Source organism: Ranitomeya variabilis, chromosome 2 (assembly GCF_051348905.1).
Source record: "Ranitomeya variabilis isolate aRanVar5 chromosome 2, aRanVar5.hap1, whole genome shotgun sequence".
NCBI classification, from domain to species: Eukaryota; Metazoa; Chordata; class Amphibia; order Anura; family Dendrobatidae; genus Ranitomeya; species Ranitomeya variabilis.
The window spans coordinates 235691134-235717183 of NC_135233.1; the positions used below are offsets into that span (position 1 = coordinate 235691134).

Sequence of the window (26050 nt, forward strand, 5' to 3'; positions counted from 1 at the left end):
AGTTCCATCAGACGTACCATAGCCCCCCTTAGCGGCGGAGCATCAGTACTGCAACGACCAGGACTCTGGGGCGCTGCACATTCATTATGGCGTTCATGTTGTGGCCAAAGTGGCCGTGTAGCCCCAGCATAGTTGACTTCTTGTGGGTCTAACAATAGGAAAAATTAGATTGTGAGCCCCACCAGTGAGAACGCTCTGTGCCTAAACCAGTCTCTTATTTCTACTCACCCCCACGGGGGTAAAAAAAAAAATGAAAGCCCTTGATCTATGGACACAGATGGGAGACCCCAGTTCTAGTTTGGACCCAGGGAAAGTATTGAGATGAAATGACGGCATCAGCTGGTGAGAAATGAATGAGGGTGAACAAGTGAACAGGAGGAGGCGTGGGCAGCACGTCTGTAGGAAAACTGAGAATGGAACGGTGTGGGCAAAAGTCACTAGTGGGAAAAGTAGGAGAAAGCATGGTGGGCTGTGCAATGGGAAAGGTGAAGATACAGTGAGGGGCAGAATATATCCCCTCCCTCATACCCAGCTGGCACTTCTCATACAGGGCACCATGGACCCCCACTGCTTCCTCTTAATCACTCCCCACTCTCTGTTATCACACATGGCACCCAGCCCTCCTCCCCCTCACTCTCACATCCCAGATGGATTACAGCCTCACCGGATGATGAGCAGAGGAAGAAGCAATCCTCCCAGCTCTGTTATTCCACCAGATTCCATGGGCTGTAGGCTACAGCGAAGGTAAGTGAGCAGCAGCCCCTGTAGGAGGAGACCCCCAATGGCGGGGAGAGGTCTCAGCTGCCCAATGGTAATGATGATAGGGGTACAGGTATGAGCGCTGCTCCTGCGAGAGAGGTGCAACAGTCAGGATGGCGACAAGGTAAGGCTCGCATGGACGCATGGATGAATGAAAAAGTTAAAGGGCAGAAAGGGTTGAATGAGAGGAGAAAGCTGTAGATACCGACCAAAGTCCATGTGCACAAAGTTTGCTGTCTTTTTACTATTGGGGTTAAGTAACCTGCCCATGGTGCCAAGGAGAATATTGCAGGGTGTATTAAAGTGCTAAATGTACAGCGCAGAAGGGATGAATCAGTGCTGTGTGTAACTCCGGGGAACGAAGGGTTATTATCGCATCTACATATTTAATGGCTGTAAGGATGAAGTCAGGCTGTAAGGATGAAGTCATAGTTTAGGGCTCTTGATCAAGAGGCAGTTAAAGTGGCTGCTAAAGGGTTAACCAAGGTGTGCAAATAAAAGAGGGGTGATCGTGGCTGGCGACATAAGGCTGCAGGCAAGGAAGGGTTAATGAGGCTTTACAAGGGTCCAGACGGGGAATAGTTAGGGAAAGGGATAAGGTTTGGGAAATACGAGACTCTGGAAGGAGAAAGGGATAAGTACGGCGTATAAGCTTCTGAAAGGGTTACCTCAACTGGTATAGCTCCATTTTATACTCTGGTAAAGAAAGGGTTAAGTTTGAGTTTTAATAGTATGTGATATCGAGCTGTAGAAAAAGAAGGGTTAAGTCCCCTGGGCAAGGAGCTGGGGGAGAAAGAGTTAAGTCATCCTTGCACAGTTCTGGATGAGAAAGGAAGGGTTAAGCTAAATATGTATGTGTACACTACATTTATATACGGATATGGAGGGGAAAGGGCAAACTCCGGATCTGGAGAAGAAAGGGTTAAGACCTGTATATAGGGATCTGGAGGGGGAAGGGTTACATCATGTATATAGGGATTTGGAGGAGGAAGAGTTAAGCCCTGTATATAGGGATTTGGACGAGGAAGGGTTAAGACCTGTATATAGGGATCTGGAGGATGAAGGGTTAAGTCTTGTATACAGGGATCTGGAAGAGGAAGGGTTAAGACCTGTATATAGGGATTTGGAAGAGGAAGGGTTAAGTCCTGTATATAGGAATTTGGAGGATGAAGGGTTAAGTCCTGTATATAGGGATTTGGACGAGGAAGGGTTAAGACCTGTATATAGGGATCTGGAGGATGAAGGGTTAAGTCTTGTATATAGGGATTTGGAAGAGGAAGGGTTAAGTCCTGTATATAGGAATTTGAAGGATGAAGGGTTAAGTCCTGTATACAGGGATTTGGACGAGGAAGGGTTACGTCCTGTATATAGGAATCTGGAGGAGGAAGGGTTAAGACCTGTATATAGGGATCTGGAAGAGGAAGGGTTAAGACCTGTTTAAAGGGCTTTGGAGGAGGGGGTTAATGCCTGTATATAGGGATTTAGAGGAGGAAGGTTAAGAAGACCTGCCTATAGGGATTTGGATGAGGAAGGGTTAAGTCCTGTCTATAGGGATCTGAAAGAGGAAGGGTTAAGGCCCTATATACAGACGGCGGGGAAGGGTTAAGGCCCTATATACAGACGGTGGGGGAAGGGTTAAGGCCCTATATACAGACGGCGGGGGAAGGGTTAAGGCCCTATACACAGACGGCGGGGGAAGGGTTAAGGCCCTATATACAGACGGTGGCGGACGGCTCGTGTCCTGTATACCGGTCTCACATAAGCTGGGAAACGTCTCATCTATAATAAGCTTTCCATCTGCTTTTATATATGATCAGAAGACTGGATGAAACCCTTGTGCGGGGGGCTGCGCAGCCCCCGGAGCCTCCTGCCCCTCTGATGAGCCGTGTGCTCAGTACACAGCGTGCCTCGTTCTTCGGCCTCTCACTCACTTTCCATTATCTCCCCTACGTTTATTGTCGTAGCCTCGGCCATCAGCCTGGATTTACATGTGGCTGGTCACTACAATTACACCCACCGTGGCCCATTATTCTCTGTGTATAAGGGCCACACTGTAGGACGAGCTGGATCCGGTCATTATGTGATCCACTAATTGGTGTCCTTGATATGATGCAGCAGCGAGAAGAGACGAGACCCCATATCGGAGCTCAAACACGGGTTCTTTTATATTTTAGGAATACGTGTTTGAGATCTGGAGCCTATTCCCCATCCTATTGTTTCCTACCTACACAATCCTGTAAAAGTCATCACCACCTACTAACAGAGGGATGAGGCCAACCAGAGCAGGCCCCGCGCTCAAAGGTCCCCAAAGAAGCCATGTGGTGGCAATCTGCCTCTATGTTACAGAGGACAGAAATCAGGATTGGTTTCCACGCTCATTATTTTACGTTCTACAACTAGAACTCCCAGCATGCCCTGATGGCAGTATCTTTAGTTTTATTACTATCAGCAAGGATCCCGCCATACCAGGATCCCTGTACTCAGTGATCCTGAGGAGCTCCCCTGTTCACTCCAGACTACGAGGAACCATCTGGGTGCATCTCTAGTCATCACCCTGCCTAGAACCATTCATGTATCCATCACCAGGAACATCAAGCCAGTTATTCATCACCTTGCCTGTCACTATTAATAATCCAGGCTGCACTCTTAATCCTACCATTCATCACCATGAAATATAGTCATCATCGCCAGGAGCCATTTATTACTATCAATGCCTCGTTTCCCTCTACTAGGAACCACGTCACCAACATCTATCATCCTGTTTCTATCAGGAACCATCAAACCTGTGTTCATCATCCACCTTCTCCTCACCAGGAACAATCCCGCCTGTACTCATTATCCTGCTTCATATCACCATCCAACATAGTCATCATCCACCTTCTCCTCACCAGGAACAATCCCACCTGTACTCATTATCCTGCTTATCATCACCACCCAACATAGTCATCATCCACCTTCTCCTCACCAGGAACAATCCAACCTGTACTAATTATCCTGCTTCATATCACCATCCAACAGTCATCATCCACCTTCTCTTCACCAGGAACAATCCCACCCGTACTCATTATCCTGCTTATCATCACCACCCAACATAGTCATCATCCCGCTTCTCATCAGCAGGTGCAATCTGATTTACATTCATCACTCTGCTCTGGGACATGTAGTATGTGATCTTGTAGCCGGTCAATGCCCTTTTATACATAATCTCCAAAACTTCTTCGTCGTCTTGTGTTTTGCCCCAAATGGATATTGTTGCACCGTTTTTTTCCGCCTCAGTCCTCCTAATCCGTGGTCTGCCTGGTGGCTCTGGTACATGTGTGGTCCTGACGTTCTGTAACCTAACCTCCCTTTCTGATCTCCTCTGATAGCTTCGGTGTCCTCCTGTCCATGTCCTGTTTCTGGTCAGCGGTCACAGCCTCCTATGCCAAGCACAACGTTCAGATGCCCGACCTGTCTCCGCTGTGGCCTCCGCACTACCAGTACTTCACAGACACCAACCAGCTGCCGGTCATCTGTAAGTTGTCGATACTATCCCCCTACTTACCTACCCTCTCCCATCTTCCAGCCTCCATGATGGTGTCCTTGCCTTCCTCTACTGCCTGACTTCACCTCCACTCATCATTCCCCTGTTCGCCCTTACTTAGTTGCACTCCTACAGTTCAGCACATGGATTCCCATAGCCGCCCATTGCTTGCCTTCCTGCCCTGACCATTGCCAGGGAAAAAAAAAAAAAAATCATTACTGTTATTCTTGCCAGTTATGTTCCCAGATCCTGGCACAGACTCTTAAGAAATGAGGACCGGGTGTGCACATGCCATCTGCTAGCAAGAGAGGAACAGGGCTGAAGCACAGACTACGAGGGATGTGGGGGAGACAGATGGAGAGAGATGAGAGAAACAAGTGTGAGGGATAGCGGAGGGGTGCACACCACATAGCAGAGATGGGAAGGCGGGAGGTGCGAGGAGGCCTCGTCATTTCACTCGACAGCAGAAACGGCCTACATTGTAAATATAGGGGCCATTTATAGACCAGATGATATGGCGATCACAGAGTGATCGGCAGCAGAAATCCGCCATCTGGGGTTCGCTTTGCCTGCAGCACCGCCACAGGGGAAATCAAGTACTGCAGGGGTCTAATTAGAATTAATGGCCTGTCTGAGTAATCTGCCTATGCCTGGTCCTCCAGAGTAAGGATGCATTCCCAGGACCATAGAGGCTCCCGCCCAGAGCAAAAGACTAATTTTATGCCTACAAGGCTGTTCACTCAGGTCAGGAAACTATGCGGCTGTAATCCTGTTGGTTGCACCCTAAGAAACACTTTCTCACAACTTGCTGATCCATCAAGGTCCAATCGCTGGGTATTCGCTACTGGCCATCCCGAGAGCGGGACTCTGGAACCCGAAAGTATTTCTGCAGCCTGTCTTGAATGGAGCCGAGGTGCACATGTTCCACCTCCGAGTACAGCAGGTCAATATTTCCTACAGTCCCATGGACACCTCCGCTCCATTCAAGACGGCTGCAAATCCTTCTGGTATACAAAGTCCTGACCTTGGAATCACTGGTGGTCTCAGCATTTGGACCCCCAGCCATCAGCAAGTAATACTTAGTAGATATCTTGTGATTTGGGGAATAACCGTAACCCCTTAATGACAGCCAATACGTCTTTTAACTGACCTGAGATATAAGAGAAGGGCCTCCCCATACAGGTGACAATCCAGCAGCTGTCGGCTGTACACTATTATTATTACTATACTATACTATATTATTACTATAGCTGACAACTTGCTGCATCAGCCACGATCAGTGTTTGCATCGTCCTTATCTGTTTAGCCCCTTAAGGTACCTTCACACGAAGCGACGCTGCAGCGATAGCGACAACGATGCCGATCGCTGCAGCGTCGCTGTTTGGTCGCTGGAGAGCTGTCACACAGACCGCTCTCCAGCGACCAACGATGCCGAGGTCCCCGGGTAACCAGGGTAAACATCGGGTTGCTAAGCGCAGGGCCGCGCTTAGTAACCCGATGTTTACCCTGGTTACCAGCGTAAAAGTAAAAAAAACAAACAGTACATGCTCACCTGCGCGTCCCCCAGCATCTGCTTCCTGACCCTTACTGAGCGCCGGCCCTAAAGTGAAAGTGAAAGCACAGCGGTGACGTCACAGCTGTGCTTTCACTTTCACTTTAGGGCCGGCGCTCAGTAAGGGTCAGGAAGCAGACGCTGGGGGACGCGCAGGTGAGTATGTACTGTTTGTTTTTTTTACTTTTACGCTGGTAACCAGGGTAAACATCGGGTTACCAAGCGCGGCCCTGCGCTTGGTAACCCAATGTTTATTTTTTCAGCAAGGTAGGACTGTAGTTAAATCATAAAATATAACTTTTAATAAATATTACACAACATACAAATACATATGCTGGCTGCTACAACCAATGAGCTATCTATGATAATGCTCCAAAAAACCAGCACGGTGGGAACACACCACCACCTTATTCATAAAGACTGACCATGTGCAAGAGGTATCTTATCTCATAAACCTCCTATATAATACATGTCATAAAAAAATAAATTAAACTCAAGGGGAGTACAGGTCCTTCTCAAAAAATTAGCATATAGTGTTAAATTTCATTATTTACCATAATGTAATGATTACAATTAAACTTTCATATATTATAGATTCATTATCCACCAACTGAAATTTGTCAGGTCTTTTATTGTTTTAATACTGATGATTTTGGCCTACAACTCCTGATAACCCAAAAAACCTGTCTCAATAAATTAGCATATTTCACCCGTCCAATCAAATAAAAGTGTTTTTTAATACCAAACCAAAAAACCATCAAATAATAATGTTCAGTTATGCACTCAATACTTGGTCGGGAATCCTTTGGCAGAAATGACTGCTTCAATGCGGCGTGGCATGGAGGCAATCAGCCTGTGACACTGCTGAGATGTTATGGAGGCCCAGGATGCTTCAATAGCGGCCTTAAGCTCATCCAGAGTGTTGGGTCTTGCGTCTCTCAACTTTCTCTTCACAATATCCCACAGATTCTCTATGGGGTTCAGGTCAGGAGAGTTGGCAGGCCAATTGAGCACAGTAATACCATGGTCAGTAAACCATTTACCAGTGGTTTTGGCACTGTGAGCAGGTGCCAGGTCGTGCTGAAAAATGAAATCTTCATCTCCATAAAGCATTTCAGCCGATGGAAGCATGAAGTGCTCCAAAATCTCCTGATAGCTAGCTGCATTGACCCTGCCCTTGATGAAACACAGTGGACCAACACCAGCAGCTGACATGGCACCCCACACCATCACTGACTGTGGGTACTTGACACTGGACTTCAGGCATTTTGGCATTTCCTTCTCCCCAGTCTTCCTCCAGACTCTGGCACCTTGATTTCCGAATGACATGCAAAATTTGCTTTCATCAGAAAAAAGTACCAGGTCAGGCGCTTCTGCCGCTGTTTATGGTTCAAAAGTGGCTTTACCTGGGGAATGCGGCACCTGTAGCCCATTTCCTGCACACGCCTGTGCACGGTGGCTCTGGATGTTTCCACACCAGACTCAGTCCACTGCTTCCTCAGGTTCCCCAAGGTCTGGAATCGGTCCTTCTCCACAATCTTCCTCAGGGTCCGGTCACCTCTTCTCGTTGTACAGCGTTTTCTGCCACATTGTTTCCTTCCAACAGACTTACCATTGAGGTGCCTTGATACAGCACTCTGGGAACAGCCTATTTGTTGAGAAATTTCTTTCTGGGTCTTACCCTCTTGCTTGAGGGTGTCAATGATGGCCTTCTTGACATCTGTCAGGTCGCTAGTCTTACCCATGATGGGGGTTTTGAGTAATGAACCAGGCAGGGAGTTTTTAAAAGCCTCAGGTATCTTTTGCATGTGTTTAGAGTTAATTAGTTGATTCAGAAGATTAGGGTAATAGGTCGTTTAGAGAACCTTTTCTTGATATGCTAATTTATTGAGACAGGTTTTTTGGGTTATCAGGAGTTGTAGGCCAAAATCATCAGTATTAAAACAATAAAAGACCTGACAAATTTCAGTTGGTGGATAATGAATCTATAATATATGAAAGTTTAATTGTAATCATTACATTATGGTAAATAATGAAATTTAACACTATATGCTAATTTTTTGAGAAGGACCTGTATTTAATTGCTGTTAGTAATCAGAACAATCTCACCCAAGATGAAAGTTGCTTCACGAAAATGCTGTGGTCAGGAAATCCATATATGTAAGGTGGCACTCTGCGTGCCCGTTCCAAACCTCACTCGTGTGGATCCCGCCACCTGCTTATTCTTCCCTCATTCAAAGTTTCTCCCAACGCGTTTCTCGTGGCGATATCATCAGGGGAGAGGCCACTTCACAAGATTCATTTAGAATGTGTGTCGTCCATCCGGCACACCTAGGAGGGTCGGCTTTCCCGTATGCAGCTCGTACCTTTATGCACTGCGCCGCCATCACTGAATGTGTGACGCAACCGGCGCTGCATCCGGGTTCCGGTTTACATGCGATCACATGATCCTAAATGAAAGGATCATGTCCGCGTGAAGCGCTAGTGACACGCAAGCGTCACTTCCGGTCACAGAAAGAGGTGGAAAACTCCACCCACCGGAGAAATACTTAGCGTTGTGTACATGAAAATGGACACACGCAGTGTCCAAAAGCAGGTAGAGAGAATTTTAACCCCTAAGATACCTTAATCACAGGTATTGTAAGCCTTACTCCCATGGGGGAAATCAGTAACTCAAATATATAAAAATATGAATAAGTCCTACAACCTCCATGTCCCGGAGGGAGAACATAAACTGGCATTGGTGGTCACTGAAGCACAGGGTATCAAAACTGCCACAACCTAGAAGCATTTATAAGGGGTACAAAAAACATGGCAGAATCCTCAAAGGAGTACATAACACTATGCCACAAAACAACTCATATTACCAAACCAGAGAAGTCACCGTTAGAAAAACCATTATTTATATCACAGGAGTCAGTTACACCATCATTAGGAGTCAGTTAAATCATCATTATAATCAGTTGAACCATGATTAGAAAAACCATTATTTATATCACAGGAGTCAGTTAAACCATCATTAGATGACCATTGGAGACCTAGTGGGGCACGGGCCAACTATTTTCCCTAAATGGGCCCTACAAATCATGCCTGCCTAGCCAGTGGGGGTTGGCACCCTAAGTACGAGAGTCGGCGCCCCCACTCCGCGGCGGCTATCCCTATAAAGCCCTCACAGTCCCTAATTTTAATAATGAACTAACTAAGTGCCCGAACAAGGAACTACAAATATCAAATAGTAAAGATAGAAAGGGGGAGGTTATTGGGAGAGACTACAGAAGGACCACTGTCAATGCTTATTGCATATGTGCATTCATACTGTGTCTGGTATTGAAGGCATTTGTCATCACGTTGGGGTATATTTAGATAAAGTTTTGAAACCCTTTGTTTTAGCCCTTAACTCCTACACAAGGGATTCAACAGATCTCCTACGTAAATTGGAGGATTTGACCCTCGACCCCCAATCCATACTATGTAGTATAGATGTGGAGGCCTTATATTCTTCCATAAATCATATGGATGGAATAGAAGCAGTGAAATACTACCTAAAGGGCAGGGGTCAGCAGTGTACGGGCCACAATATGTTTGTCTTGGAATTACTGGAGTTTTGCCTTACTAAAAACATCTTCACATTTAATGGCAAGATCTTCCACCAGCTCAGGGGCACTGCGATGGGCAATTCTTGTGCGCCATCGTATGCAAATTTGCTCCTGGGCTGGTGGGAGGAGACAATTGTCTTCGGGGATCTATATGACGTGGAGTGCTCAAAAATAATGTTTTGGGCACGTTATATAGACGATGTCCTGTTAGTTTGGAATGGGGAGATCTCGGAGCTGAAAAACTTCGTAACCAAATTGAATGTAAACCCTTTGGGCTTGAAATTTACTTTTGAATATCACAGAGAAAAACTTTCTTTTTTGGACATTCTGATTCAAAAGACCCCTGATGGCCATGTGGATACTAAAACATATCGAAAACCTACCTCTACGAATGCCCTTTTGAGGTGGGAGAGTCACCACCCCCACCCGTTGAAAAAGGGTATTCCTAAAGGGCAGTACATGAGGATTCGTCGTAACTGCTCTTCAGAGTCTGACGATCAGGAACGGGCAACTGACCTTCGTCAGCGTTTTCAAAACAGAGGCTATCCTGATGGTGTCCTTCGGAAAGCCTATAGGGAAACGAGGGGTTTAAGTAGAACTGCCTTGTTAAATCCACCCCCACGAGAAGGGGAATCTGCCATGAGTCGGTTTATCACCACTTTTAACTCAGGAGCAGACCAAGTGAGATCAATCCTGGACAGACATTGGTCGATATTAAGGATGGACGATGACATTGGGGACCTGGTGGGACCTCATCCCCTGATCACCTTTCAAAAAGGTAGATCAATAGGAGACAGAATTGTACATAGCCACTTCTCCCCTCCAAAAAATGAAATATGGTTGACTAACAAGTCTAAAGGCTGCTACCGTTGTAGTGGATGTGTGGGCTGTCCGGTGATGGAAACAGGCCTGGTCTTTAAAAGCAATGTCACCAAACGAGAATACAAGATCCGTCACTTCATTAATTGTCGGTCTAAGGGGGTAGTGTATAAGGCAACTTGCCCGTGTGGCATGGAATATGTCGGAAAGACCATCCGTGAATTTAGGAGAAGGGTGGGTGAACATTTGAGGGACATTGCTTTAAAGAGAGATACACCACTGGCTAGGCATATGACCATTGCACACAACGGGGATGCATCGGGCCTGAAGTTCATGGGGATTGATAGAGTAGTGGCACCGGTAAGGGGTGGCGATTGGGACAGGAGGATACTGCAATGCGAGACGAAGTGGATATTTCGTCTTAAAACACAACAACCACTGGGCCTCAATGAGATCCTAACCTTTGCATGTTTTTTATGAATGCACATATGCAATAAGCATTGACAGTGGTCCTTCTGTAGTCTCTCCCAATAACCTCCCCCTTTCTATCTTTACTATTTGATATTTGTAGTTCCTTGTTCGGGCACTTAGTTAGTTCATTATTAAAATTAGGGACTGTGAGGGCTTTATAGGGATAGCCGCCGCGGAGTGGGGGCGCCGACTCTCGTACTTAGGGTGCCAACCCCCACTGGCTAGGCAGGCATGATTTGTAGGGCCCATTTAGGGAAAATAGTTGGCCCGTGCCCCACTAGGTCTCCAATGGTCATCTAATGATGGTTTAACTGACTCCTGTGATATAAATAATGGTTTTTCTAATCATGGTTCAACTGATTATAATGATGATTTAACTGACTCCTAATGATGGTGTAACTGACTCCTGTGATATAAATAATGGTTTTTCTAACGGTGACTTCTCTGGTTTGGTAATATGAGTTGTTTTGTGGCATAGTGTTATGTACTCCTTTGAGGATTCTGCCATGTTTTTTGTACCCCTTATAAATGCTTCTAGGTTGTGGCAGTTTTGATACCCTGTGCTTCAGTGACCACCAATGCCAGTTTATGTTCTCCCTCCGGGACATGGAGGTTGTAGGACTTATTCATATTTTTATATATTTGAGTTACTGATTTCCCCCATGGGAGTAAGGCTTACAATACCTGTGATTAAGGTATCTTAGGGGTTAAAATTCTCTCTACCTGCTTTTGGACACTGCGTGTGTCCATTTTCATGTACACAACGCTAAGTATTTCTCCGGTGGGTGGAGTTTTCCACCTCTTTCTGTGACCGGAAGTGACGCTTGCGTGTCACTAGCGCTTCACGCGGACATGATCCTTTCATTTAGGATCATGTGATCGCATGTAAACCGGAACCCGGATGCAGCGCCGGTTGCGTCACACATTCAGTGATGGCGGCGCAGTGCATAAAGGTACGAGCTGCATACGGGAAAGCCGACCCTCCTAGGTGTGCCGGATGGACGACACACATTCTAAATGAATCTTGTGAAGTGGCCTCTCCCCTGATGATATCGCCACGAGAAACGCGTTGGGAGAAACTTTGAATGAGGGAAGAATAAGCAGGTGGCGGGATCCACACGAGTGAGGTTTGGAACGGGCACGCAGAGTGCCACCTTACATATATGGATTTCCTGACCACAGCATTTTCGTGAAGCAACTTTCATCTTGGGTGAGATTGTTCTGATTACTAACAGCAATTAAATACTCCCCTTGAGTTTAATTTATTTTTTTATGACATGTATTATATAGGAGGTTTATGAGATAAGATACCTCTTGCACATGGTCAGTCTTTATGAATAAGGTGGTGGTGTGTTCCCACCGTGCTGGTTTTTTGGAGCATTATCATAGATAGCTCATTGGTTGTAGCAGCCAGCATATGTATTTGTATGTTGTGATTCATGTTGTTTTATGAGCCTGTGGGGCTTTTTTTAGTAATATTTATTAAAAGTTATATTTTATGATTTAACTACAGTCCTACCTTGCTGAAAAAATATTTTTTGATTGGGGGCATTGCATTTTGAAGTAACCCAATGTTTACCCTGGTTACCAGTGTAAAACATCGCTGGTGTCGTTGCTTTTGCTTTCAAACACAACGATACACGGCGATCGGACGGCCAAATAAAGTTCTGGACTTTATTCAGCGACCAGCGACATCACAGCAGGATCCTGATCGCTGCTGCGTGTCAAACGAAACGATATCGCTATCCAGGACGCTGCAACGTCACGGATCGCTAGCGATGTCGTTTCGTGTGAAGGTACCTTTAGATGCTGCTGTCAATAATGACTACATCATATAAATGGTTAACAGAGTGTGGGGGCTTCTTCTTTATCCCAACTGGTGCCCTCAGATCATAATTGTGTGGTCCTGGTGATTGCCATGGCAATTCATGACCAAATAGCGGCCTAGACGGCTACAGTGACCTGTTCAGAAGTTAGCGGCAATTAGGTGGTTAAAATACACATTTTCAATCCTATCATGCCATTTTGTATTACGGTAATTCCTGAAAAGCCTCTGAGGGGTTAAAAAACTACCTGACTGCAGTTTTCAGCATGTCAGGTGGGGGGGGGGGGGGGGTTGTTTTTAAAATGGTATCAGGTTGGGGGTTTCCCAATATATAGGACCCCTAAAGTCACTTCAAACATGGATAGGTCCCTAAAAAATACATTTTGTAAATTTCCTTGAAAAAATGAAAAATTGTTGCTACATTTGTAAACCTCCTAAAATGCTGACAAAATAAAACATTTAACAAATGGTGCTGATGTAAAGCCGACATGTGGGAAATGTTATGTATTTATGGTTTTCTGTGGCATGACTATCTGGATCAAAGGGATAATCAAAGTTTGAAAATGGCTATTTTTTTTTAATATTGTTGTCAAATTTCTGATTTTTTTTTTTTATAAACACAAAACATATCAACCTAAATTTACTATTACCATAAAGTATAATGTGTCATGAAAAAAGAGTCTCAAAATTACTAGAATTTGTTGAAGCATTCCAGAGTTATTACCACAAAGTGACACTGGGCAGATATTTAAAATTTGGCTCCGTCATTAAGGGGTTAGAATGGAGCCAAGCTGCAATACCAGACACAGCCTATGGCCTGGGGGGGCGCTATGAAATAAGAGAAAGCAGACCCTTTTATCTTGTCATATACCACCCCTTTAAAAGCTGATGCCTTGGCATGTGCCCTGTAGGGTCTATCCTAATGTAAGTGACCCCGTAATTATATACCACACAGCTGGTGGCACCTGTCGGGTGGTGTCGGCTCATCGCTGTTGTAACAGGAACCGTATCGAGGAGCGATCGCAGACAGTGCAGTGCTCCTGCCTGCCGGGAAAAGTGGCTGGGACGACCCGGGACAAACCGTCATGTGTGGATGGTAAGTCGGGTAGTTACCCCAGGGGAGGGGTGCAATGTATACACCAATATACTGTCCCCTATATAACGCTCATCACTGCTCCACTTCTCTGGGTGAACCCGTCACATTATAGGATTTTATATCTCGTCTCCCTGGGATAGTTAATGGCATGTAAAAGCCAATGGACTGGCGCCCCCTAATGGAGAATTTAGAATTAATTTTTAGAATGATCAGTCTAAGGAGGAAGATGGGTTACCATTTAAGGGAACAGTCAGGGCAAAAACAGATATACTATATTATGCCTAAAGTGCGGCCCAATGAGCGGGACATGTCACAGGGGTCCTCTCTTTGGCGTTTGGTGACCCCTTGGGCTTTGCGCCAAGCATAACACAGTGTATTCGTTTTGTTCAAAGAGTTATGATGTATTTTTTGACAAATGGGACCAGTGAGTGGAACATAAAAAGTGGAGGTGGACATGTTTCATGGCATTATATATACACCTACCCTATGGAGATGTGGAACAGTTGTCCAGGAATAGAAAAACATGGCCGCCACCTTCCAGAAACAGCGCCAGCCCTGTCTACAGCATGTGTGTGGTATTGCAGTTCAGTGCCATTCATTACAATAGAGCTGTACTGCAAGACCAGACACATCCCAAGGACCGGGACGGGGGGCCGATTCTGGGAAGATAAGCAGATAATTGCACCTATAACCCTGCGATCATATCCACAGCTTCCATCGTGATGGGGAAATGGTGGTGTGACATGGAGCCTTGTCTGCAGGAAGAGGAATGCCAAACCCTTCCCGATAACTCTGGCTGGATCTGTTTCCTAGGAGGCCGTATTAAGACCACCAAGGTTAGACCACCGCAATAATATACAGGAAGCTACTGCTGCCCCCTGCTGGGGCCAATTTGTGAAATCTCTACACTTTAGTCTTGGATAGAACCAAGAGATCGTTACCAGGATCTGGAGCTCCCCAAAGTATTCACAACGCTGAGATTTAACCCTGTGTAAGGGGTTAATTGGATATCACTCAGCTTTTCCACATGCCATACCAACACTTATCCTGATGGAGGTGTACGGGGTTAATTAGATGCGACGTGCCCATAACATGAACTAGGGAAATTCATTTTACGTAGGAGTTCAGATAGTGGCTGTGATTATTTGGTGCCGACAACATTAACACCTATTTGACAACCTATTGACGACGTGCGGTGCTAAGGCTGGAGGTCTCATTCTGTCATTTCAGTGGTCTCCTTTCTGTAGGTGTAATAACAGGGAAAAGGACTAACGAGGCTTTAAGAATATTCACTGCACCCATGGTGATGATATGTGCTCCAGATGTAGAGCTTCGCTTTATGTCTAGATCTGTGCGTTGTACATGGATAGCAATCTACAAGGCTCCTCTATAGAAGCAAACAAAATTATTCACCTCCATGGGAAATACAGTTTATCAGTAGAATCAACAACTTTCTGCTGTTTGCAATAAACCAAAGATCAATGTAAGTAGCTGAACAGGAGGAGAGAAATTGGTGTCAGTCGATTCGCAGGACCAGAGGGTCACGTCGGTGATCTGTGGCCCGTGGACAGGAGCCTTGCGGTCCTCCTTATTAGATGGCCAGGCAGTAAGGCATCAATGCAGTGTGACGCACGTGACATCACGCTGGGTCGGCTAAGTAAAAGAAGAGCCGCATATGTTGGCAGGTCAGAAGCAGCTCTAAGGGTCCCTAACAGAAGGCCACACTGACTTGGCAGATGGAACTGGTCTTGCAAATTAATTCACATCATCGATAAGTGATTTTTCCAAATTCTCCTCTAAATGCCACTTTTACTTATTAGTCTCAGAATTATTCACCCCCTTCATGACCAGAAGTCGGAGCGCCTTAGCCTGCTCCATACATCACCCTCCCCATCATGTAGGATTACATCCCAGGGCGAGAAGTGCAAAAACCAAGAGACCATACCTAGGTCCCTCCCTATTGTCATTTATGTAGGTTGCCAAAACAGCCAAATATTTCAATACCCTCATAACCTACATGCATGGCCGCCTCATCCAGCCTTCTGTGAAGTCCCATCTAGGGGTCAGGAGACCCAAATCCTGCCAATATACACTACTCAAAAAAATAAAGGGAACACTAAAATCCCACATCCTAGATATCACTGACTAAAATATTCCAGTTGTAAATCTTTACTCACTACATAGTGGAATGCGTTGAGAACAATAAAACATAAAAATTATCAATGTAAATCAAAATTAATATCTCATGGATGTCTGGAGTTTGAATGATGCTCAAAATCAAACTACAGGCTGATCCAACTTCAGTGGAAATGCCTCAAGGCAAGGAAATGATGCTCAGTAGTGTGTGTGGCTTCCACGTGCCTGTATGACCTCCCCTACAATTTCTGGGCATGCTCCTAATGAGGCGGCGGATGGTCTCCTGAGGGATCTCCTCACAGACCTGGACTAAAGCATCCGCCATCTCCTGGACAGTCTGTGGTGCAAGACTGTGGTGGATGGTGCGAGACATGATGTCCCAGATGTGTTCAATCGGATTCAGGTCTGGGGAACGGGCGGGCCAGTCCATAGCTTCAATGCCTTCATCTTGCAGGAACTGATGACACACTCCAGCCACATGAGGTCTGGCATTGTCCTGCATTAGGAGGAACCCAGGGCCAACCGCACCAGCATATGGTCTCACAAGGGGTCTGAGGATCTCATCTCGGTACCCAATGGCAGTCAAGCTACCTCTGGCGAGCACATGGAGGGCTGTGCGGCCCTCCAAAGAAATGCCACCCCACACCATTACTGACCCACTGCCAAACCGGTCATGCTGAAGGATGTTGCAGGCAGCAGATCGCTCTCCATGGCGTCTCCAGACTCTGTCACATGTGCTCAGTGTGAACCTGCTTTCATCTGTGAAGAGCACAGGGCGCCAGTGGCGAATTTGCCAATCCTGGTGTTCTGTGGCAAATGCCAAGCGTCCTGCACGGTGTTGGGCTGTAAGCACAACCCCCATCTGTGGACGTCGGGCACTCAGACCATCCTCATAGAGTCGGTTTCTAACCGTTTGTGCAGACACATGCACATTTGTGGCCTGCTGGAGGTCATTTTGCAGTGCTCTGGCAGTGCTCCTCCTGTTCCTCCTTGCAGCAAACCTTCTTGCCACAGCTCGCATTGATGTGCCATCCTGGATGAGCTGCACTACCTGAACCACTTGTGTGGGTTGTAGAGTCCGTCTCATGCTACCACGAGTGTGAAAGCACAACCAACATTCAAAAGTGACCAAAACATCAGCCAGAAAGCATTGGTACTGAGATGTGGTCTGTGTTCCCCACCTGTAGAACCACTCCTTATTGATTGTGTCTTGATAATTGCCAATAATTTCCCATCTGTTGTCTATTCCATTTGCACAACAGCATGTGAAATTGATTGTCAATCAGTGTTGCTTCCTAAGAGGACAGTTTGATTTCACAGAAGTTTAATTTACTTGGAATTATATTCTGTTGTTTAAGTGTTCCCTTTATTTTTTGAGCAGTGTATGAAGGTCCCATAGATGGCTTCCCATGGCCGCATTAGTACTTACCTGTCCCTGTGCCATTCCTCGTCAGCATGGAAGCTGCATGTGAGCAGTCGCCAGCCACAGACTGGTATATGTGCCCAGAAGGCCAAGGCTGCAGACAATGGCCACACGTTGTCCACCACTGGTATCAGACATGTGCAGTAGTACTAGCCAGTTACACACAACATTGTCTGCTTTGTCTTTTCAGATTCACCCTCGCTACTGAAAACTGAAGAACTGACCGAACTCAACGGCCAAGTAAAAGTGTCCGTTTCTAGAAACATTTCTTCTTCGTTGCCCTGTAATGGGAATTGTATGAGGGATTCTTACTGGACAAATGGAAATAAACAGAATTAATGTGTCTGTCAGAAAACATGCCAAACACCCCCATTCTCCTGCACGCTGGGGGTAATCGTACAATACACACGCTGAGGGTCACACGTTATACAATGAACACTGTTTATTACTATACAGAAGGATAAGAACGCTTCACTTATACAAATCCCATATTCTTCCTTAACCTGTATCGCAAGTCTTCTACATCACCACCATTGAAATAAAAAGCCTGAGCGGCCGTCGCTTTCCAGCGTCAGTGCGGTATATTGCTTGGCCCCTCTGCAAATGGACTGGCTGTAAAATAAACCAACAAAGACTAGTAAAGGAGCTGCATGCTCATCCCTCAATGATGCCCCCCTCGAAATGTGGACAGAACGGGGGTAGCTACAGACTGGGTCCCCGTCACACAATATTGGAGTGGAGATGGCACCAGAAAGAAGTGGTACAGAGCTGATGGAGGCAAAATCATGACATGGCAGGGTGAATAAAGAGTGGGCTACTCTGGGACCCCTCCATCAACCACAACAGAGCTGTAGAATACTATATGCTCCCTGCAATGGCAGCCTGTAGCATTCTCAGATAATAATCAACAGTTGGACATAAAGGCCCCCCATACACATTAGATGAAAGTCAGCCAAATTGACAATTTGGGTGGAACCAGTTGACCGTCTGATATGAATGGCGGCCTCCCAACTCTTTCCCACGAGATGAAGTCTTGGGAGAGAAGGGTTTCTCCAGCAATGGGACCACCAAGTGTCACTTTACAAGAGGCTTAAGTTGTGTGACCCTTTAAAATAAAAGTTGTTTGTACTCTATAAAGCTGTAAATAACCACAATGACGCTGTTACCTGTGTCTGTTTCACGAGCTGCAAATAAATAGCAAAAATCCACCATTTGCAAAATTAGTTGGAAACTAAAAATCAAAAGAGAATTTGTGCTGAAGTGAAATGGATTATTAGAACAATCTTGTGGACTGAATGAATAAGCCAAATAGAAATATATTTCACCTTTATATAATAGATCCGATTGACAAGTATTCTGAGATGATGGCCCGGGTGTAACCATATGGGGTTTAAACAAATGGATATATCGCCTGCATAGAAGAAGGGTAGGCATCAAGTGCAAACGGCGCATACAGCAGACTGCAACCATGCATGTAGGATCCACGTATATAGTAGGACGGCATGCGGTATGTATAATGATAGTAATGTAGATGCCTGTTAGTCCGTAGTTATTCTAGCATTATACATACCGCACATCCATCCTCCCACTATATACGTGGATCCTACATGCATGGTTGCAGTCTGCTGTATGCGCCGTTTGCACTTGATGCCTTTAATTGCATTTGGGCAAATCCCTATGCAGGCGATATATCCATTTGTTTAAACCCCATATGGTTACACCCGGGCCATCATCTCAGAATACTTGTTAATCCGATCTATTATATAAAGGTGAAATATATTTTTATTTAGCTTATTCATTCAGTCCACAAGATTGTTCTAATAATCAATTCATTTTAGCACAAATGGTCTTTTGCTCGTTCGCACTCTATTGTTTAGAGAACTTACGGTTTTGAAATTGCTGTGACGTGTAGCGGGTGAGGAGGATGCCGACACCTTCTATGAGCGCCAATAATATCCCCCCCATCAGCGCTGAGCCCACCATAGCCAGTGGTCCACCTAAGGAATGAAGCACAGTAGCGCTGACGATTATTCAGGCAGACTTGTAATGAGCAGATCCCTACAGAGTCATCGTTCAGGACAGTGACCAGCAGAGTGGTTGTGTACGTTTATTGTCCAAGGATTTCTGCTACTTTTCCCCATTTTAATTTAAGCGGATCCAAGTGACTGTCTGTGGGGGCCTAAGGCATTTACCGCCTCACTGAGCCAACTGCAAAGATTCAATGAGGCGCCCTGTTCCCATTATTTTTCCCTTAACCTTTGAATATTAAGAAGTACAAATATCCCACACTCAAGACTTCCATTGCCAAAAGAGATCATCATCTCTCTGGTAGGCCGAGGCCATCTCTAGATTACATAGTTGGTCACTGACTGGCTGATAACGCCATATCCCATGCATTGGCCCCATGAATGCCCCCTCATAGTAAAGTCCTCCATCCTATGGTCAGGGGCCACATCTCACTGTATTAGTGTAACATGTAAATGGAAAATCTTCTATCCTGCGTCTTCTATGGGAATTTAGAAATGTCCACAAGTATGAAGAATCTAAAAGGGGCGAGAGGTTTCTTACTGCGAGACGCCAGCACGGCCCCGGTAAGAGCTCCGCTGGTGATGGAATTCCAGGGGTCCTCCTTCCCACGAAGCTTCACCAGACCACAGTCAATAGTGGAGAACAAGCCCCCCCACACCGCAAAGCTGCCTGTACAATAACAGAGAGACAGTGAGGGGGCGTAATGGAGTGGGGGGATAGTATCAAAACAAGTACCCCAATCACAGACCTCACCTCCTATCTGTGGAGCGCGGATTTTAACAGCATTCATACTGCCCCGCAGACGGTGCTTGTACCCCTGCAAAGAAAGAACAGGAGTTAATGTAGTGGACCCAACGATGCTGGAGCCTTCTTCGCCAGCAGCGGGCAGTGCAGGAGCGGGGGCCAAGGCTCTGCAGTCAGGGAATGAAGTGGTGGTCACACAGGTTATGCATCGGAGTACTCCTGTAAGAGTAACACGACAGGATATACTCACCACCGGAGCATTTCTGAACCCTTTAATTGACTGAAATACCCCTCCCCCGATGAGTCCCATTGTAAAGGCTCCGCCGCAGTCATCGACAATCCTCCAGGGGCTGGAAAAGCAAAATGGCAGCTGTTACTCTGCGAAAGATTCAAAGGACAAGTCCACTTTTTACAATATTTCATCTTGCCACTGGATAGAGTTGGTGAAAGCGAAAAATTAATACTAAGACGTCACCACAGAGGTCAGACATGTCCCCGTGTCATCACTACAGATAGTACCTCTGCTTGCTGACGTGTTAGCAAAACTCCAACCGCATCCATCACATCTGACCAGCGTAAAAGGCAATCAGGTAGCAAAACTACAATTCCCATGATGTCAGTCCCATTACCAGACTGTCAGAGCAAGCTGGGAGCTGTAGTTCGCAAGCTATGGGGGTCTCCTCTATTGCCTACCTCCACATAGGCCTTTATGTATAGGAAGGAGGCTGTAGAGAGATAACAGACACTTGTGCTGAGAATGTCGGCACATATATTGCCATCAAGGAATAGAAACACTTTCTGGCGGATTATCTGAGAAAGGAGAAGGCACCCTCAGCTTCAGGACAGGAGGATTGCCATTCCCTGACAGCACGCAGAGATTGTGAACGGGTAAGGCTACTTTCACACTAGCGTCGGGAACAACCCGTCGCTGTGCGTCGGGCCGAGGTTCCCGACGCTAGCGTGGTCTCCGCCGCACAACGGGGGCAGCGGATGCATTTTTCCCACGCATCCGCTGCCCCATTGTGAGGTGCAGGGAAGTGCGGGGAGGTGGGGGCGGAGTTCCGGCCGCGCATGCGCGGTCGGAAAAAGCGGACCGTCGGGAGCAAAAAACGTTACATGTAACGTTTTTTTCTCCCGACGGTCCGCTACCACACGCCCAAGCGTCGCAAAACGGACGCGACGTTTTGCAATGCGTCGCTAATGTTAGTCTATGACGAAAAAACGTATCCAGCAAGAACTTTTGCTGGATGCGTATTTTCGGCAAAACGACGCATTTGCGACGTATTGCAGTTAACGCTAGTGTGAAAGTAGCCTAAGAAGCTGGAATCCGTCTGATCTCATTCAGCGCAGGGTCACAAGCGGTGCGGGACAAAAATGGTCGAAATTGTGTCCCAAGCGATGTGAGCTGCATGAGAGCAGATGGCCCTAATTAGCGAGCAGGGCCAAGTATCCAAAGCGTTGCTAAGGAGAAGCCTCCATGCTTCCCATAGCAACCAATCACAGTCCTCTTCATTTTCTCATGGAAGATTACAAAATACAAGCTGAGCTCTGATTGGTTGCCACTGACGACAAGAGTCTGGGAAACCAAATTTCCCGGCAACCTCTGCGCAGCTGTACATGCTGCCTCCCAGAATGCACTGGGGTGTTGACCTCTCCTAAAGTGCCAACACTTTGCCACATAGCTACAGGCAGCGATACATTCCCGTCATGCCCTGCGTTACCATGGTTCCCGCACATATTCCTCCATTCTTTGGGGCCAGCAGTGGAAGTGACGTCGGCCGCTTTAAGAGCATTAGATCACATGGGAAAATAAAGCACTTCCCATTGGCAACAGATCGGAAGCGAGACGTGGAACGCACAACCTTGCGGATCAGTGACGCCATCAGCCTGCGACCTCCACAAACGGGAGGGGAATACTAAGAGGAGAGCGGCGGCGCACGCAGAGCTGGGTTTGTATATTTGCTCTCAGCTTTATCCTGGGAGGGGTCATGTGTTTGTAACTGGTGCAAGACTGCAAGTGTCAGCTTCCCCTAGCAGCCTGGTGTACCACAAGTACCATCAGAGTGTGGAGCAGTAGTGGCGCTAGAGTTCTGGGGGTCACCACTCAGCGGTGCCTTTGGGAGCAGTGTGGGGTCTGGGCACATTTTGGGGCTGGCACCTCTCACCAGTGTCTATACCTGCAGGTTGGTGACTCGCGATGCCGCTGCCTTTGGCCCTTCAAGCTCGATTGGCGAAAAGAGGGATCCTGAAACACGTGGAAGCCGGTAAGTTGTCACCAGCCTGCACCGCACACCCCAAAAACTGATGACCCGCTGCTGAGGCCCGCTGTGTCAGACCATATAGCGCCGCTGCTAGTGAAAAGTTCTGTAACTCTCTCATGTGCAAGGGTGTCCAGAGCTCTGCTTGCTGCAGATGAATGGAGACCTTTGTGACCTGCAAACCTCTCCTGATCACACCCAGGTGCAGAGGTAGTGACCAGAGAGCGCTCGGATGCACAGCACTCCACATATTAGTCCTAAATGTTACCGTTCACTGACAGCAAACAGACATCTTGAAAATGGTGAATAAGTTGCATTTTTAACATCGTTTAATCGGCACTCACATTTTCTGTATGCTCTTCCCCAGAGGCGGCAGAGGAGGTCATTGCTGAAGACTATGATGATGACAACGTGGACTATGAGGCTACGCGGATAGAGAATCTCCCTCCCCACTGGTACAAGGTGTATGACCTGATATGGTGAGGATCTGCAGCCAATCGGGCTGTATACATGAATGCCAAGGGAGTATGTAAGGGCGGCCACATGTGATGGCATCTGTGGTCAATGGCAGCCCCTCTGTACATGTGTTATATACAGGCAGAGTCGCTGGTGAGGGAATATGTAAGGGCGGCCACATGTGATTGCATCTGTGGACAATGGCAGCCCCTCTGTACATCTGTTATATACACAGGCACAGTCGCTGGTGAGGGAATATGTAAGGGCGGCCACATGTGATGGCATCTGTGGTCAATGGCAGCCCCTCTGTACATGTGTTATATACAGGCAGAGTCGCTGGTGAGGGAATATGTAATGGCGGCCACATGTGATGGCATCTGTGGTCAATGGCAGCCCCCTCTGTACATGTGTTATATACAGGCAGAGTCGCTGGTGAGGGAATATGTAAGGGCGGCCACATGTGATGGCATCTGTGGTCAATGGCAGCCCCCTCTGTACATGTGTTATATACAGGCAGAGTCGCTGGTGAGGGAATATGTAAGGGCGGCCACATGTTATGGCATCTCTGGTCAATGGCAGCCCCCTCTGTACATCTGTTATATACAGGCAGAGTCGCTGGTGATATCCTGCACACATCACATGGGATGATGATCTGTGTGGATCATGGCTGGTGATGGTCTTTGTATTAGTTATATCAGGGTCTTAACTTGTGACAGGAGATGTAAATTATTTTGTATTTTTTCCTCCCTTCTGCACAGTGGCCTCCCGTATTACTGGAATGTGGAGACAGATATGGTGTCCTGGTTATCGCCACATGACCCCAACGCTATAATCACCAAATGCCCTTCTAAACAGAAAGGTAGCGACAATCTATCTGTAGCTTTCTTGTTGTTATGTTCTCTTAATATTCATAGTCAAATTACACTATTCAGAATCAGAGGAGCGGCCAGAGAAATCAGAAAGGCCGGAGAGAGAAGAGATCAAGGAGAGGAGACACATCCGAAGGGAAGAAATTGCTCCATATCAGAAACCCAAAAAAGGTGCTTCACCAAGAGCTTGTAAACAGGATCTCTGCTAAAAGAGTAGGTAGCTGTCAGAATAACTGGAGTGTCTCTATTCACAGGGAGAAAAGAAGAAGAGATCGATCCCATGGATCCAAGTGCTTATTCTGATGCTCCAAGGTATGCAAGAGCTGCAGTCAGTGTACATGTATTACTGATCTTGAGTTACATCCTGTATTATACCCCAGAGCTGCACACACTATTCTGCTGGTGCAGTCAATGTGTACATACATTACTGATCCTGAGTTACATAGTGTATTATATCCAGAGCTGCACTCACTATTCTGCTGGTGCAGTCACTGTGTACATACATTACTGATCCTGAGTTACATAGTGTATTATATCCAGAGCTGCACTCACTATTCTGCTGGTGCAGTCACTGTGTACATACATTACTGATCCTGAGTTACATCCTGTATTATACTCCAGAGCTGCACTCACTATTCTGGTGGTGCAGTCACTGTGTACATACATTACTGATCCTGAGTTACATCCTGTATTATACTCCAGAGCTGCACTCACTATTCTGCTGGTGCAGTCACTGTATATGTGTCCTTCTTACCAGATAACTTCAGCTTGGAAAGGAAATCATTCTATTAGGATTGTAATCTCACTGTTTATGTTGCCGTTTTCAGAGGTACTTGGTCTACTGGACTTCCAAAAAGAAATGAGGCCAAAACCGGGGCAGACACCACAGCTGCAGGACCCTTGTTTCAACAGAGGCCATATCCCAGTCCAGGGGCCGTGTTAAGGGCTAATGCTGAAGCCTCTCGTGCTAAACCCCTGGAATGAGGATGCTTTTCTCTAGGAGAATCCGTGTCTTTCAGCTTTGTACAGTTTCCCTCGCTCAGAGTGATGTGTTGTGTGTGAAATAAAGTGTTCTAAAACATGAGCCTCTGATAATGACTAATGCGGACAAGATGGATGATTTTGACTAGCGTCACAGTGCGTCAAGTTTATGGTATCGCGGTTGTATTGAGCCACCCACGGGAGACCACCGCTCTAGATCCTGCAGACTGTTTTTACAAAATATTATGGAAAATAAGGCGACTACTGACGAGTGTATTTTACTACTTCCCCCATCTCAGGTGATGCTCAATGTATCCAAAGCTATGGGATGGCAGCCAGCCCCTCCACCCCTCTTATCTTACATAATAATAATCTTTATTTTTTATATAGCGCTAACATATTCCGCAGCGCTTTACATTTTGCACACATTATCATCACTGTCCCCGATGGGGCTCACAATCTAAATTCCCTATCAGTATGTCTTTGGAGTGTGGGAGGAAACTGGAGTACCTGGAGGAAACCCACGCAAACACGGAGAGAACATACAAACTCTTTGCAGATGTTGTCCTTGGTGGGGTTTGACCCAGGACTCCAGCGCTGCAAGGCTGCAGTGCTAACCGCTGTGCCACCGTGCCGCCCGTGTACTGACTACTAGGGTGCTAGAGAGGAAGCTACGAGTGGACTTGTAGACCCACTGTGCCACGGGACCTGGCCTGGTTAGGAAGGACGTAGCTAAGCGGCTACATGGGCAGCACGGTGGATCACTGGTTAGCACTGTTGCTCTGCGGTCCTGGGTCCAAATCCCACCTAGGACAACATCTGCAAGGGGTTTGTATGTTTTCCCAGTGTTTGTGTGGATTTTCTCCGATTTCCTAAGACCTACTGATAGAGAATCTAGATTGTGAGCCCCAATGAGGGCAGTGTACGTGTGCATGGGGATAATGTCTAAAGCGCTGCAGACTATAATGGTGCTATATTATAAGCAAAGCATAATAAATACCTGGTGTTCACTGGAGCTTCTGATGGTGGAGACAGACTGGGCTGCAGGTAGTCTCCAGGTACTACTCCTAGGCAGCTCCCGATACTCTGGCTGTTTCTGACACGGACTGTTTTCGGGCACATTGGTCTAGGATATTGACTCAGGGACAGGCTGCACATGGACCAGGGGGTACTGTTCAGGCACTGGCCACACCGGGACCTCATCTCACTAGTAGGAGAAACTACACACTAATTGTTGCTTCTGTGATTTCCTAGGGGTCTGGTAACCATCTTGCAGGTGTATTCTGATACTAAATACCTTAGTTTGTGGTCACGCTGCTCCTTTAAGAATGGGGGAGCAGTCGTGTGCACACCACAAGGAAGTGCAGCATGGTTGGAGCAGTGAGTTTGCCAGCGTCCCTGCATGTAGGTGGAAGGGAAAATGTGCAGGGATGCTGGCCATAGTGTTACAGCTGTATTGCGCTAAGTGCAGGGGATGTGTCATGTCCTGCTTCTGCATTAAGTATCTTTAGGCT

The 26050-nt window shown here is 46.6% G+C and overlaps 3 protein-coding genes across 5 annotated transcripts; 2 read left to right on the plus strand and 1 right to left on the minus strand.

The window, feature by feature from the left end:
- Positions 1-406: 406 nt before the first annotated feature.
- LOC143805154 (uncharacterized) lies at positions 407-18354 on the plus strand. Its single transcript, XM_077284100.1, has 5 exons — positions 407-744; positions 4128-4273; positions 13501-13641; positions 14353-14477; positions 17391-18354. The coding sequence occupies exons 1-5, from the start codon at positions 557-559 to the stop codon at positions 17406-17408; spliced, it is 618 nt and encodes a 205-aa protein (XP_077140215.1). The 5' UTR covers positions 407-556; the 3' UTR covers positions 17409-18354.
- On the minus strand, positions 17625-21841 carry TIMM17B (translocase of inner mitochondrial membrane 17B). Of its 3 annotated transcripts, none has more exons than XM_077284098.1 (6): positions 21694-21839; positions 20223-20322; positions 19982-20045; positions 19769-19897; positions 19087-19197; positions 17625-17812 (listed from the first exon to the last, which is right to left on the minus strand). In XM_077284098.1, the coding sequence occupies exons 1-6, from the start codon at positions 21717-21719 to the stop codon at positions 17772-17774; spliced, it is 471 nt and encodes a 156-aa protein (XP_077140213.1). In that variant the 5' UTR covers positions 21720-21839; the 3' UTR covers positions 17625-17771. The 3 variants fall into 3 exon arrangements, with proteins under 3 accessions (XP_077140213.1, XP_077140214.1, XP_077140212.1); XM_077284099.1 differs by lacking the exon at positions 21694-21839 and adding an exon at positions 20666-20802; XM_077284097.1 differs by having other exon boundaries at positions 19982-20322; positions 21694-21841.
- On the plus strand, positions 21786-24639 carry PQBP1 (polyglutamine binding protein 1). Its single transcript, XM_077284101.1, has 7 exons — positions 21786-21921; positions 22156-22236; positions 22598-22709; positions 23445-23545; positions 23619-23726; positions 23810-23867; positions 24383-24639. The coding sequence occupies exons 2-7, from the start codon at positions 22170-22172 to the stop codon at positions 24537-24539; spliced, it is 603 nt and encodes a 200-aa protein (XP_077140216.1). The 5' UTR covers positions 21786-21921; positions 22156-22169; the 3' UTR covers positions 24540-24639.
- The last annotated feature ends 1411 nt before the right edge of the window (positions 24640-26050 follow it).